At 38.4% G+C, this 15,541-nt stretch overlaps 1 protein-coding gene and 1 non-coding gene across 3 annotated transcripts; one reads left to right on the top strand and one right to left on the bottom strand.

The window, feature by feature from the left end:
- Positions 1 to 727: 727 nt before the first annotated feature.
- LOC121425932 (male-specific lethal 1 homolog) lies at positions 728 to 10,186 on the bottom strand. 2 transcript variants are annotated; one of them, XM_041622041.1, is made up of 7 exons: positions 9,226 to 10,186; positions 5,642 to 5,775; positions 4,451 to 4,773; positions 4,075 to 4,133; positions 3,389 to 3,581; positions 2,344 to 2,416; positions 728 to 1,902 (listed from the first exon to the last, which is right to left on the bottom strand). In XM_041622041.1, exons 1-7 carry the CDS (start codon positions 9,742 to 9,744, stop codon positions 1,815 to 1,817), a joined length of 1,389 nt encoding a protein of 462 aa, XP_041477975.1. In that variant the 5' UTR covers positions 9,745 to 10,186; the 3' UTR covers positions 728 to 1,814. The 2 variants fall into 2 exon arrangements, with proteins under 2 accessions (XP_041477975.1, XP_041477976.1); XM_041622042.1 differs by having other exon boundaries at positions 3,389 to 3,578; positions 9,226 to 10,183.
- Positions 10,187 to 10,447: 261 nt separating this feature from the next.
- On the top strand, positions 10,448 to 10,521 carry TRNAN-GUU. Its single transcript has one exon. It is a non-coding gene; the product is annotated as a tRNA-Asn (tRNA).
- Positions 10,522 to 15,541: the final 5,020 nt, after the last annotated feature.

Below are 15,541 nucleotides of genomic sequence, written 5' to 3'. Positions count from 1 at the left end.
AGAATATCTATACTTGTACAAGTGGATCCAGCAACATTATACCCAAGAGGGTTGGGCACAACAAATACCAGCCTTGGTGGGTGTTTGATAAAGTTGTTCGTAACTGGTCACTATTTTTTTGTGGTAAATGATATACTACAGTTTCATTTGTGTTGGTTTTATTTGTAGAATGGGTCACCAGTCACTTAAGTTGCTTGCACGTTACAACTGTATGAAACACCCACGTGATATTATGTACCAGGGGCCATTTCATAAAACTGATCTTAAGTTAAGAACGACTGGTCATCCTTTCTTGTAAAATATATTGAACATTAAATGTTCATTGGTGATTATTTAGAGCGCAAGAAATGTTCACCATTTGTTGCTCTGAACTTAAGAACAGCTTTATGAATCACTCATCCGGTATTGTATACAACCCAGCGAGATCCACCACTCCAGGCCGCCAATGTTTACGCTTACCCTAGTAATAGTGCCATATTTAATCAGATCACCACCGACAATGTCAATGATCCACACCTTAAATCGTCAAGAATTTATTCTCATTCTATTGCGATGTACAGTAAATTATAATTGCAATTTTCATAAAAGCCCAATTCTCTACAACCATCTTCCATGACTTAGAAAAGTACAATTCTGAAGAACATTCACTTACATTCCTACAACGACTTCACCCTCTCTAACCGAATATACTGACTTTCCATTCTCACTATACTGACTTCCATTCTCACTATACTACGGCCATTTTCTTGTGCTCATTTTGTTGTGATATTTTACATAATTGATATTTTACAAATTTACATGAATTTACAGTTTGATTTGATACACAAAAATAGACAAGTATCATTACTTTAATGTACAAGATGAAATATATTTACACAAGTCCAATATGGACATGGTAGTAGAAAGATAATATCTTCTCTCTCATTCCCTATGCCCAAACACTGCCACCCCATCCATACCCCCTCCCCTTGGAAACTTGAATAAAGCCAAACATTTCATCCCGATTCCAATTTGAATTGGGACTGATCATAGGTGAGCATCTCACAACCTTTCTGTGGCTATGTCGGCGCCTTTGAATTGTATTATTTTTTTTTAACAGATAAATGGCGCTATACAAATGCTATTGATCACCATCATCATGTTGAATGCACAGTTTCACAGCAACGTTCCTAATCTCTCATTATTTTGTCTAAGCAGAAATAAAAGGTTAAGGATTGAAAAGATGCTTGGTGTGATTCTTTTTTGAAAGATTGTCATAAGCATCTCACAATTTTGTTAAAGTGCCCAAGACAAACTTGCAATACTGCATAATGTTTAAACTTAGATTTTGCTGATTTGATGATGAACTTCCACATCTGCAATATATCTGCACATACAGGTACAGCTTCAAAACTCACTACGAGCACAGATATATGATACTTGGGAAGAATTATTAATTTGTTTCTACCAGTATCCACATAACATGTGCAGTAAATATAATCTTGACTAAAGCTGCCAGGGTCACAAACTCTATGGGCCATATCATAATACCTGTTATCAATATCGAATGCTAAGAACAAACTTAACACCAATACCATACTGGTATTGGCCAAAAACATTGCAGGAATTCAGCAGCTTATACATGTAGCGTTTCACAGTAACATGCCATTATAACAAGCTTATGAACAGAGCTCAGTGTATCCCAAGCTGCTCTTACTAGTCAAAGATAATGATTGCTGTAGCAACAAAGAGAGTGTATGGTGACGCATTTATACCCTACAACCCAAATGAAATGGAATACGAGTGAATGCCATCGACTGGTTGGCGGACTTCTGCTATCTCCGACTGGTCATCCTTCTCGTCTGTCTCCGCTGTTCGTCTCGTTCCCGCTGCTTCGCATCGAACCACGGTAACTCAAACTCACTATAGGAAGAGGGAGGAACAAAGTTAAAGTATGAGAACCTGGATCTTATATTCTGAAAGGATGCTTTCAACTAGAGTAGAAAGAGACCGGCCTCATATCTTTGTAGATTAAAATTCTTGCTGTCAACAGGTATCTTAATCCAAATTTAATCACTACTCAAAATTTGATTGGCGTTGCTCTTAGAAATTTACTCCCACCATAAATTATTTTTCCAAGAAGATAAATTTGAGGTACTTTTAAGTACAAGGAAATAATAACATTCATGCATAATCGACAATCATCTTCATGAAACAGCAAGGCTCTGTAACACAAAGCTTAGCGAATGATCGTGGGGTTGATTTTTACGATTAATCACACACAATGATCAATGCAATCAATCACAGAAATCAGCCTCGTGATCAATTACCATGCTTCATGTTACTGGGCCCAGGTAAACTTACCTTGGTTTAACTGTTGGGACCTGTACACCAAAGGTGATGACTGGAATCGTATCACTCATCTCGATGTATTCGGCTAGAATATAGTGATAGCAAGAAAGCTCTGATTAGTGACAATGATTCTTTTTTGGTTGGGTTATCTAAGATTACTGAAATACATGAAATGGAAGGGGTGACTGGATGCTACCTGTCAGTCAGTTTCAGGTACAAAATCAATGACTTGAATTCACAAAGGTGGCTTTCAAACCATCTGTTGGAACTCACGGTTTATACAGATTTCCTGTATTAATTGTGCTTACCAGTATTTACCATGGTTAAGTACGCTATTTTATTCAATTAAAAAAAAAACAAAAAAACAGTGGACTCATGAATAAAATAGCGCTGATCACCATGCCAACAGGCATCAACTTGGCGCACTGTGACAAAAGCGCATCAGCATTGGACATTTTTAACTATGCGTGGTAAATAAATGTAATTTATACAGGAAATCTGCATAAACCATGGGTTCAACTGATGGTTTTAAAAACCACTTTTGTGAATTCGGGCCAATCAGTCTTGCAATCACATGTGACTATAAATTATCAATTGACTGCTAGTCTGCTCCTTGTAGCAGAAAATATCAGTTGAACTGCGATAAACAAAATTGATTGATCCAACCAACTTCAAATGCAGTTGATAAATGCAATCAACTGCAAAGCCATTTCCTACAACATCCCTCGAGATCGTCAGGTATAAAGAGAAAAATATAATGAACTTTCATGAGGGAGGTACAAGCTCTTTCCTAACGTCTATATCTATTATATTTCCCTCATCAGTTATAATCAACTTGACAATTTTCATTTTAGAACTCTCTTATAGTTTGAAATGAAAATAAAATATGGACGAAAATGAGCGGCTAAACTGGACATGTATTCAAGATTTATGCCATAATTGGCTAATTTATAGTCAAACCAGAACACTAGACCCGAGTTTAAATCAAATTATCAAACCAGAGTTCAGAAATAAATGGCCAGTGGGATGAGACCAAATGAGAATTCTGCAAGCTTACCATCATTTTCTCCAGGGTAGAATGTGGTGAGTATATGCTCCCATTGAGCGTACTCTCTCTGCTTCTGTTTATTAACAAGTCTCTCATGTTCTCTAAGCTCTCGTATCCTCTGAATGTCCCACCTTTTCCGCTTCCGTTCGTCCTGTTCCAGTTTGTTATGGCGCTGCTCAAAGACAGCGTCGCTGCACTCCTGCTAAAACCAAAGACAGTTTGTAAAATAAGATGGATTAGTAAAAAGATATTCTGTAATGTGAGGCTTAACTTTCATAATATGGGTGACCGTTATTATTTATTCCTTCAGCACATAATCAACCGGGGTAATAGTATTGTACCAAGTACCGTGCGCATTAGAGTACAAATATATGCATACAGTAACTGTGCTATATAAAAGAACAATATCATTATTATTATATCCCATAACATTTTCAATGGCATCGAATGCTTGTTTTGCTCCCATAAAAAAATCTACTATCTACCAAACAGAATTTGTCCTCAAACCCAACTTTAGAATTAATACTACCCTCTTTTTACTAAAATCAAATGGCAACCTTTACCCTATGTGTTTAGAGGGATTAGTGAATCAAAAAAAGTATATTCCACTACATATACATGGCTAAGCCTAAGGCCCTCTTAGTACTATCAAAAGCATAGTATGAAGTAAAACTACACATTTTGGAGTCCTTTACCTCTGGAGCATCTGACGATGTACTTGGTGGTGGAATGTTGATGACCCTCCATGAAGGAACTGTAAGGAAGAAAGAAAATAATTCCAAGTTATTTTATGGTGACAAACAATCTTCAGTTCAAAAATTTTCACATGAAATCATTGTTTGCGGCAGCTACAGAAACTTGGCTTTAATATGAAAATCAATTAAGTATTTTCCTCGGCAGGTTCAAGAGCAGCTTGCATAAAAGAATCAGTTACATGTGTTGATCGTATTTTCATAGATACACTTGCCTCCCCAACCCCCCCCCCACAAAAAAAATAAATAACATGATAGGGAGGGTGACTTATATACAGGCAGACTCCAAACAAGAAAACCTTTACACATTTATACTCACCCATTACAGATTCTTCATCTAGGAGAACAGACTGGGGGACCCTTAGGTCACTCAAGCAAGGGTACATCACTTCTGTTCGATGAAACTTTTCATCCTCCTTAGACTCTTTACTGTCCTGTCTACCTGTGCTCTTCTTCTCCTCCTTCTTGGCAAGTTTCTCTGCCCTTCTTTGCTTCTTGCTCAGTTCTGTGTTGGTGGAGCGTACCGATGAGATGCTGGAGTTGAGGTTGCCGTTGTTGTCTTTGATGGGGGTGCTGACCCCTCGACCTGTTGACTGCTTCCCGGTGCTGTTGATCGACACGTCTAGCTCTGACTTACGCTTCCTGAAAGAGAAGTAGAGATTCATTTGTAAAACAGAACTATGTTGATCTCTGAAACATGATAATTTTAGAAAATGAAAAAATATGAAGGTAAATAATTGCAAATATATTATGAAGGCATAGGCCCAGGGGCCGCGGAATGGTTTTCAAAGTGGGGGGGGCTGACCATGCAAAAAATCACAAGCCGAAGCCCCCAGCCCCTCCCCACCTTCCGTGGCCCCTTTAGGCCTACTATACATGCATACTGTAGTCGCACATTCACTGACCACCCTTCTACATGTCTAAATAAAGACCAAAAACTTGGTCTCCCTTGAATAGTATTCCCATCGAAAGATGCATTTACAGAAAGTCAGAAACCAATCCAGAAAGACCATCTGTTCATAAAGACCACTTTTCTTCTCTCCCTTGGACTTGCTATACCTGTAGATTTCAATATGTATGAAATACATTTCACAGTTACTGGTAATTATACCATCTAGATTAATCTTTATAACTATCTCTCTTTTTTTTTTTCATTTTTATACAAAAGAGGTAGAATAGACACATGCAATCTCTTGGGACTGCTAAGCCTGTTTGACTCAATAGATGGCTTAAATAAATCATGCTTTGTAAAATGTTTTGAAATTTGCTTGACTATGGTAATTATTTGACTCAGTCAACCTATGCAGATTTAACTATAAGATTTTAGAATGCTACACACAACCGAGGACAATTTCACTGCCAGAATATCCAAAATAGCCAAATCCCCCCAAACATTCCAATGTCTTCAACACTAAATGATTTCAAATAAACAGGACAGTAAAAAAACGTCCCTGTGCAGACAAATCAGACCACACAACACAACAAGCAATGAGTGGAGTAGTGGACCTACTTTTTTTGCACTGGGGAATCCAGAATCTTCCGGGGCCTTCCAATGGGGCGATGATTGTTGTTGTTATTGGTTTGAGGCTCAACCTTTTCTGCGAGATGAGTTCTTCTATTCATGCGCTCTAATCTACACTTCAACTGCGGTTGTAGATAAAAAAACATATCTATATCAAACAATAAGTAGCAATTACGAATGTTTCTTAAAACTTGTACTTCTTCTAAAGTCTTATATTGAAATATAAATACAAAAAAATAGTTACGTACTGGAGAAAAGAGAGCCTTGTAACAACTATGTGTGTATTCATAATAATACAGTGTAGCATTTTACTGTTACAAAACATTACAAGAAAACCTAAAAAAATCCATAATTTGAATATAGAATTGCACGGTGCAAGCAGCTTTGACCAGCTCTGGACACTTCAGACCCCGGGGGGGGGGGGGGGGCACTCAGTATATAATGCATAGTGGGTATGTGCCGCGGAGGGGACCCCCATTTTCACACTCAAATTTCCGTTCCAAGGCATAGCATTTTTGCCTTGTTGAGAAAAAGAACAAAGAAAGCCGCTCCAAGGCATAGCATTTTCTTCTTATCGAGAAAAGAGAAGAGAGAAATCCGCTCCAAAGCATCGCATATTTTTCGTTACGCCGCTCCGATCGCATTGAATGAGCTGCAATTTTGGTGAAAAGCGGCCGCAGAGCTCCCCCGGCGGAGGCCAAACTATTTGCATCATGCACGCATGACCGTTCCGTAGGGATGCATACGCGCTCACACGCTGGCGATCCGTTCCAAGGACCCCCGTTTTCACAAACATTTGTCGTTCCGATGCCCGTTCCGAGGACCCTCCTTTTTACAATAAGCCCGCTCCAAGGCCCCCGTTTTTTGTCTCGCCCGCGGCACACCCCCACCACTTTTTTGGTCGAGTGCCCCCCCCCCGGCTTCAGACATTCAGAGATCTAGCTTAGCTCATACACCAGGATGTTGGCTGTTCAGGTGTTTGGATGAGCTGAGGGGATTAACACTTACTAACAAAAGAAGATGCACTGCTCATTTGGCTGCACACCAGATTCATTGCATGATCCCATTGAATGAGTGTATGTATAAAAGTTTGGAAGCCCTACATGTTATACATCAATGACACTGGACAATGAGTGTACATAGCTTCCAAAGGTTCCCTGGTGAAGAAAGTGTAGGTTTCACAGGTTGACATCATGAACTCAAGAAAGCAAGACTCAAAACCCTCTCATTGGCCTTGGGTATATAATTTTTCCCACCAATGCTGTAGTGTATATTTGCCCCTTACAGTAGAAAGGCGGTCTCACCTTAGCAATATTGAAATTAGCAAAATTAAGGCATACAATCTTTATAGCTTTTATTATTTCAAAATCATATTAACAGAGCTACCAAGTCCCACGCATTATGCGTGAGACTCAAGCATTTTGGACTCTTGTTCATCCCCTCAAAGTTCTGTCTCACGCAATTATCACAGCCTATCCCCATATACATTGTACACAATGTCTGTGAACTCACTCAGATTCACAGAAAATCTCACTCATAGCTGGTCTTTGAACTTGGCATCTCTGTATTAAACAAACAGTGAATTATGAATTTATCCCCCCCCCACCTTCTCTCTCCCTCTACTCCTATACATGTATGTACTTTGCAATCATTTGACTGCATACATGTATAAGTGCGAAAGGGCCTTCCAGGTTGCATCATATGTGCAGTGCAAGTCTCTTCTCTTGAATGTGCAATGAAAGGCAGATAAAATGCAGAAAATCGGGGATGATCAGATGATCATCTATGTTTGTATGTAGATCTTTGTTCTTGTACATGTAGGCCTACAATGTGATGACTGACACCACTTTGAAATATAACACTATTTGTACAGTAAAGGAAACATACTACATACATAGTTTATAAATAATTTCAAGAATTATTTAAAAAAACAAAGTCAAAATGGTGAAGAAAAATATGTACCATTTTAAATCAAATCGAGGTATACCGGTAGTCACAATACCATTACAAAATTTACCCTAAAAATATTGATCTACATTGCACAGAGCTACCAAGTCTCACGCATTATGCGTGAGACTCAAGCATTTTGGACTCTTGTTCATCCCCTCAAATCTCTGTCTCACGCAACTATCACAGCCTATCCCCATATACATTGTACACAATGTCTGTGATCTCACTCAGATTCACAGAAAATCTCACGCATAGCTGGTCTTTGAACTTGGCATCTCTGATTGCAGATAGGGCCATAGGGGTCTACTGAGTTCACTCAAAGTTGAATGACAGTTGGACATAAAATATTCAGACAAAAATCCCAAAATCTGTCAATAAGTTCAATTTTCATCATTTAAAAAGGGCCATTTAGTTTGATTGTTTCGGCTGTCATACCGAGGTTTTTTACCCGACTGCTTTTGCTAAGATTAGTAAGAAAACATGAATGCCTGAGAGCAAGCAACCAGGGGACCAACGTCTTAAAGTCCTTTCCAACTTTCGAGGGACCTGGTAATGAGGATAAATGCCTTACCAAAGGGCACAAGCGCACCAATTGGGAATCGAAACCAGGTCACCGGAATCCGTAACCCCCTCTCTACCGAATGAGCTATCGTGCCTCATCTCATGCTAATATTTAATAGGCAGTGTATACAGCCACACACGTGTGTCTTTACCATCCAGCCACACGCGTGTGGTTATATCCAGAACACATATCTGTGGATACCGCCACACGCCGCCAGTAATAACAGTAAAACACGTATGTCTGACCGTCTATATCACGATCAAAATAACCTCATTTCTTCATTAAATTCTTACATTCTAAACCCCTTTGATATCCTTAGATCGTTTCAATTCATTCTCACCGTCTTCTCTCCTTGCTTTTCTTGTCTTGTTACAAACGGTCGTCTGTTTAACAGCAAATTCTCTTTTTCTACTTGTGTCGATTCTGGCTTCCTTCGCGGTGGCAGACCCATACAGCGTTAGCGCAGCGCAGTAGTAGACATACACAGTTTGGGTTTCGTACGTACGCGCACATAGCCTAGATTCAGTAGAGAATCGACACAAGTAGAAAAAGTGTGGAAATTTGCTATTTAACAGGCGGCCTTTTGTAACAAGACAAGAAAAGCAAGGAAAGAAGACGGTGAGAATGAAATTGAAACGATTTAAAGAAATCAAAGGGGTTTAGAATGTAAGAATTTAATGAAGAAATGAGGTTATTTTGATCGTGATATAGACGGTCAGACCTACATACCGCGGTACGTGTTTTACTGTTATTACTGGCGGCGTGTGGCGGTATCCACAGATAGGTGTTCTGGATATAACCACACGCGTGTGGCTGGATGGTAAAGACACACGCGTGTGGCTGTATACACTGCCTATTTAATAATTGTGTACCATTCTTTCTATATATTTCATGTCTGCCACATCCTGCCTCCCCTCTAAAAAATACATGAAAAGTAACCTCCAGATTTTGTGACTAAAATTAAACTAACACTACAGTAAAAGTCGTTATTATTTATTTGAATTTGAACTATGAAGTTGAACCTCGCTAGATCTGGGCCATTTTTGTAACTAAGTCTCACCGTTTCATTTTCTAAACGCAATCGTTGTGCCTCTCTTTCAACCATTTGGATTTGTTTCTGCTGTTGTTCAATAACATCCAAGTGCAACATAGAAAGCACTTTCAAATGGGAAATTTCACTTTCTGCATTCACTTTGCACGGCGATGATGCACTAGTTGGGGCAACTGCTGCACACCCGCCGTCTCCCGATCGTGCGTTTGGATTGTCACTCGGCTTTGTTGTGTTGTCGATAACATCGCGGGGCATGGCCAGCGCCGAAGCATTCAAAACAACAGACGGGTTATTGTTGGCCGCGTTGTTGTGCACATCACGATGTTGGTCGTCCATGTTGACTGGAAGCGACACGTTCTCGTTGCTTGAACCGTCGCTATTTTTCAAATACAATTTACGAGTAGCATAAGATTTACCAGTGAGCTTCGATCGCTGCAATCCAATAAATTCAGACTTCATGTTCCCAGGAGCCATGGGAGAAAAAGCTGCTGCTATATCAAGAAACACGTTCCGAAAGTAAGACGACATTTGCAAAACAAAGCAGTTTGAGATAATTTAGAAATGTCCATTCTCCACACTGCGATGGCACGATCATACAGACCGTGAATTTAAAATGCCTAAATATTGTCTAAATCATGGCTATAATTTTTTTTCCACAATACTATATTTACGTTTCTGATCAAGTTATTGTTCTCCATACAACAAAAAATGATATTGATCAAGGTTACTGGTGTAAAATCACTAGCAAATTTAGCTCGTCGATCAAGGCATCACTCCAAATCCGAAAGCTAATGACGCGACGCACTCGTACGCTTGCATCATTCAGCACTGCATGACCAGTGCACTTGCTCTCTACAGTATAGCAGCACAGCACCACTAGCTGCGCAGCTCCGGCCGCCTGGCCAGCGGGGAGGATAGGCGCAAAGCGCTGTTTCACTCCTCTGGCGCTGCTATTGCAAGAACATGGCCTTCACGTGCGCGTGCGCTAGAGCTCGTGGGCTCTTTAAACTAAAGTAATCAATAAAATGCCAAGATGAATATATAATGAATTATACTAGAAAAATATAAAAATATGAATTTAATAGGTGTAATTATTATTTTACCTGTAACCTTCCAGAATAAAAAATGCTAATTTAAAAAGCATTCGTAAAACAAACGAATTGACATTTTTATTTTTTAACTTTTTAGGTTACAAGTATATATACTATTAAATTCTTCACATGTGCCGTAAGCTTCTGTGGCGCAATCGGCTAGCGCGTTCGGCTGTTAACCGAAAGGTTGGTGGTTCGAGCCCACCCAGGAGCGACTGCCTTTTTTTTTTTTTAGATTCAAATTTCTATCTCCCTTGCCATGGACGAAGTGATGATTCTCTACTAGATTTCAATTGGGTTACTTACCTTTACTATCTCATTTAAAATTACACAATAATGAGTTGCTCAATAACAATGTCCCATTCATTAATAATTTTTTTTTACTATTCATCTTTTTCAGATTTCCCTAATCATTGATTTGTATATCATTCATCTATTGCTTAATCCATTTGAGATTTTTTGGGGTAGATGTTATCATCTATTTCATTTCTTATTGTGCTCATCAGAGTGTATTATTTGTTTATTTCTGCATTTCATGAACAAAATTTGTGGCCCCTAATCATATAGGCCCCAGTTGTACAAAATCCTTTAAAAAAGTATCTTTAACACAATTTATCTCCATCAAGAAAAAGGGGCCCCTTACCATAGCAGCCAGTCTGTTTACAGCGTGGACCACTGTTTCAGATCAGTGGCATGGACCTATTGGCACACAACTATTTCCTCATAGACTCATGTGTTAAAAATGAGATTTGAAAAAAATCACAAAAAATAAGTCTTAAATAATGACACCATCCAAACCTTCATCATTGGTAGTTCATCCAATATCCTCCAAACGCTAAAAATACAATACTTGCTGTTTCAAGAGGGCCTTCAGTACACAAGGTATGAGTAGGCTGCAATTCAGACCCGTTACTCGAGTGAAGGGTTTGAACAGCAGACTACATACAAACTGGAAATGCGTTCATAAACTCAAAATCTTGTCCCGATGCTGCTATTATGCGGATAATAGCAGCATCAGAGTAATGCGGATAACTCTTGTCCTCCTCCAATTTTACGACCAAATTATGCTGCTATTAGCCGCCTAATTCATTTTAATTGGGTTTATGAAAGGGGTATTAGTTGCAGTCTAGTGCTTAGTCACGGGGTTACTTGGGTAACAAATTAAGTTCCCATAAAATCCAACATTGACAAATTACTGCTCTCTCATGGGACTTAACAGTAATCCCTCTATATGCCCATAATTATGAAAAAAAACTGTTCAGATATGCACCGTTGATTTTATGTGAATATTTCTAGTCTATCTAAACCTATAGGGGAATCCCGAAATTGCCGTATCCCGTTAGTGGTGTGCGTCCCTTTGTCTAGAAAAAGATGAGAGGTGAAATTGTGAGCATCTAAAAGAAATTACGCCATCTATAGTTATGTCTAAGTCTTTTAATCGAGTCAACAAGTCATGCTCTAGGATCTAGCTTATAGGGCACACATGAGTATTACAGACCCCCATTCACTCACGTGTTATATCATAGCTCATCAAAAAATCATTAAAAATCAATCCCTCGATAGATTTTGCTTTAATTCACTGACATTAGTCACAATTAACAGTACATTAAGACTTGATATGTTAATCAGGTACTTGACCAGCTCAATCAAAAGTTAAATGGCCTGAAATAAGACTAACCATAATTTCGGCCAGTTCATTGCCACAAAAACCAGAACTGCATTGTGGGTAATAATAATTAAAATGAAATACAAAAATGCAGTCTAGCCTCCCCAAACGCCTTAATTATGAAAGAGTATGAACGTAGCATTTTCTCTATCGTTTTTCTTTTGATATACAAACATTTAATCTATTTTTAATGAATTATTTTAATCAATAAAGTCATGTGATCTTTACTTACGCCTGTCCGGCATGCTTTGCGCGCGGTTGAATTACTCTCATGTGCCCTATATACCCGCGTGCGCGTTTCCGTTTTACACCCTGGCGAAGGCATTTTCCGGAAAAGTAGCCAAAAAGCGACTAGTGAAGAGTCTACACACGTCGCTGGTTGCATGCAGCGTGCGACACAGGCGAGTCCACCACCGCATGCAATTTGCACAGTTACTGATCAGAGCACAGAGTTCCTCGGCTCTTCATGTGGCAGTCAGGAGTGAAATCCGAACATGCTTTTGCAGTCGCGTTGTTTATGATAGTTTTTTTTTCTAAAAATAAATTATTAACTAAATGAATAGAATGACAGACAAAATCAAAATAAACAGATACTTATAATGGAAAGACAAACTGAAGTTTGATGGATTGATACACTTAGAAGCTGCCGAAAGATAGATATAGAAGACTGATAAATAGATAGAGACAAGAAATTAGACAGATAGATAGATAGAAATAGAGAGAAAGAGAGAGAGGGAGAGAGAGGTGGATAGATAGATAGAAAGAGAGAGAAAGAGGGAGAGATGGATGGATAGATAAATAGAGAGAGGGGGAGAGACAGAGAGGTCGATATATAGAAGGAGAGGAGAGAGAGAGATGTTATAGATAGAAATATGGACGGACAAAGAGAGAGAGAGAAAAAAGACAGACAGATGCTAGAGAAGGAGAGAGATAGAGAATTTGAGAGACAGATAGATAGATGTTAGATAGATAGAAAGATAAAGAATGAGAGAGACAGAGAAGATAGACAAATTAACAGATAGATAGATACATAGATAGATATATAGATAGAGAGAAATAGAGAAAGACAGACAGATGGATAGATAGATGGATAGAGAATTTGAGAGAGAGAGAATTTGAGAGATAGATGTTAAATAGATTTAAAAGTGAGAGAGACAGAGAAGATTATTAACAAATTAACAGATAGATACTGAAGTTATAAAAATAGATAGATAAATAGATAGAGAGAAATAGAGAAAGACAGACAGATGGATAGATAGATAGGGAGAGATAGAGAGAATTTGAGAGATAGATGTTAAATAGATAAAGAATGAGACAGGGAAGATTATCAACAAATTAACAGATAGATAGATACTGTATACAAAAATAGATAGAAGATAGATAGATGGATGGGGGAGAGAACTTGAGAGATGGAGATATGTTATAGATATATGGACGGAAAAGGAGAAATAGAGAAAAAGACAGACAGATGGATAGATAGTGGGAGGGAGAGAGATAGAGAATTTGAGAGATAAATAGATGTTAGATAGATAAAGAATGAGAGAAACAGAGAAGATAGACAAATTAACCGATACTGTAGTTTCATAGATGGAAGAAAGACAGACAGATGGATAGAGAGAGAGCTGGAGAATTTGAGAGATAGATAGATGTCAGATAGATCAAGAATGAGAGAGAAGAGCGACAAATTAACAGATAGATACTGTAGTTACATAGGTAGGTAGAGAGAGAGAAATAGAGGAAGACAGACAGATGGATGGATAGATAGAGAATTTGAGATAGATAGATGTTAGATAAAGAATGAGAGAGACAGAGAAGATTATTAGATATAGATAGATATATACTGCAGTAAGAGATAGAATTTGAGAGATAGATATATAGACAGATAGAGAGAAAGACAGACATCAGCAAATCGGCAAGGCAAATGATCAAGGCAAACATTCGTATTGAACCTGGAAAGTATAAGCTCAGTTGCATTTGCAAGTACGGTATTCTGCGGATAACTTCGGTGCGGACTTTGGATCGCGCGCCCAGCTGATAATGTAAACAAACGTAGACGTAGACTCTTCACTAGTCGCTTTTTGGCTACTTTCCCGGAAAATGCCTTCGCCAGGGTGTAAAACGGAAACGCGCTACCCGCGTGAGTAAAAAAAAAATTACACCTCACAAATCCCCAATTTAAGGAAAATAATATGTCATGAATATGGCCTGAAAGAGCATTTTCTCCCAATTAATGTAATACCATATTTATGAGGTATGTGTTAATGCTTAGATAATCCCTTGCAATGTTTGAATAATCAAGAAGTAATCTAAAGTTTGATTGTGCCAAAGTACATGTAAGGCATGGCTGCAATAAATGAATCCAGAGGCCGATGATCATAATACTTACATGAGTTACTTTAGTAAACATATTTGCAAATCCCTTTTCAAGAAATTAACTTTAGAATTGATACTAAAAAAGTGTTTATTGAACAATTCTTATGTTAATTATTGAAAATGTGTTTTGCAATGGATTGTAATGCAACCCTAATAGGATTATGACATCATTGACATCTGGATTCATGAATAATATTTCAGTCATGCCTTACTTTGGCGCAAATCAAAATTTACATCACTGCAAAGAATGCCTATTAGTTATCCAAGCACGAAGACATGCCACATAAATATGTTATCAAATTATTTGGGAAAAGATATTCTCTTTCAGGTCATACATAATTTTGTTCATGACATATTCTTTCCTAAAACATGTAAAATGGGGATTTGTAAAGTGACAAGTTTTTTTTACTGCACACTAGGTAGAATGCTACCTTTCTTTAACTATTAACTGCATGTTATCCTCATGAACAAGATTTATGCAGTTAGTTAAACGCGAAGTGTTTGCGGATTTTTATTTAGATATAGTGACCTGAAAGTTTTACCATTTGCCAACTTCCTTATTTTCTTGATTTGTTTTCATTTTCCCTTTCAGTCTCTCTCCTTGCATTTCCCGTTCTCTTCCCCTCCTTATCATTCGTCTGTTACTCTTCGTACCCTTTTGCGCTGCTATTAAGGGGGAGGGGGTCTCGGTCGTTCCGCCCCACCCCTGGATCCATCTATATACCACCACCGTGATCACGCTAGTTATTATATACATGTTATAGGTGGCATGCAATACAAATTTGTAATCAAAGTAAAAAATATATTTCAATAGCATGTCGCCATGGTCATGGCTCGCGTGACGTGTATAGGAAATTCGATTGTCATTCCTCTCGCCAAGATAATCATCATAAACATATGTCAACTGAACAGATGAAGTTCACGTTAGGGGGCAAAGGAGAACCCCTCCCTGCCTCTTCTATTCAAGCTCCGTTAAATACTCGGCAATACACGTTCTGATTGAAATGTAATTGATCTTGGGAAGGGGAAAGGAAAGGTGATAACGACAAGAGATGACTATTTTCTCATCCATTAGGTTAATACTGAGCAATAAATTATGACTTCGCTCTGATCCATCCTATATTTTTAGGTCTTACTATTGATAACGAACTTACGTGGAATGATCAACAATATTTGCAAAACTGTTGCGAGAAAT

This window comes from Lytechinus variegatus, chromosome 13 (assembly GCF_018143015.1).
Source record: "Lytechinus variegatus isolate NC3 chromosome 13, Lvar_3.0, whole genome shotgun sequence".
Taxonomy (NCBI): Eukaryota; Metazoa; Echinodermata; class Echinoidea; order Temnopleuroida; family Toxopneustidae; genus Lytechinus; species Lytechinus variegatus.
Note: the sequence above shows the minus strand (reverse complement) of the source record. Positions and strands in the feature narration are given on the sequence as shown.

What these genes read in the sequence shown, in the direction of transcription:
- LOC121425932 (XM_041622041.1), bottom strand. Translation starts at nt 9,744, where the DNA reads ATGTCGTCTTACTTTCGGAACGTGTTTCTTGATATAGCAGCAGCTTTT. An exon ending in CATCGTCAGATGCTCCAGAG is followed by an intron (nt 3,582 to 4,074) that starts GTAAAGGACTCC and finishes CTTTGGTTTTAG; the next exon opens with CAGGAGTGCAGCGACGCTGT. An exon ending in GTCCCAACAGTTAAACCAAG is followed by an intron (nt 1,903 to 2,343) that starts GTAAGTTTACCT and finishes CTCTTCCTATAG; the next exon opens with TGAGTTTGAGTTACCGTGGT.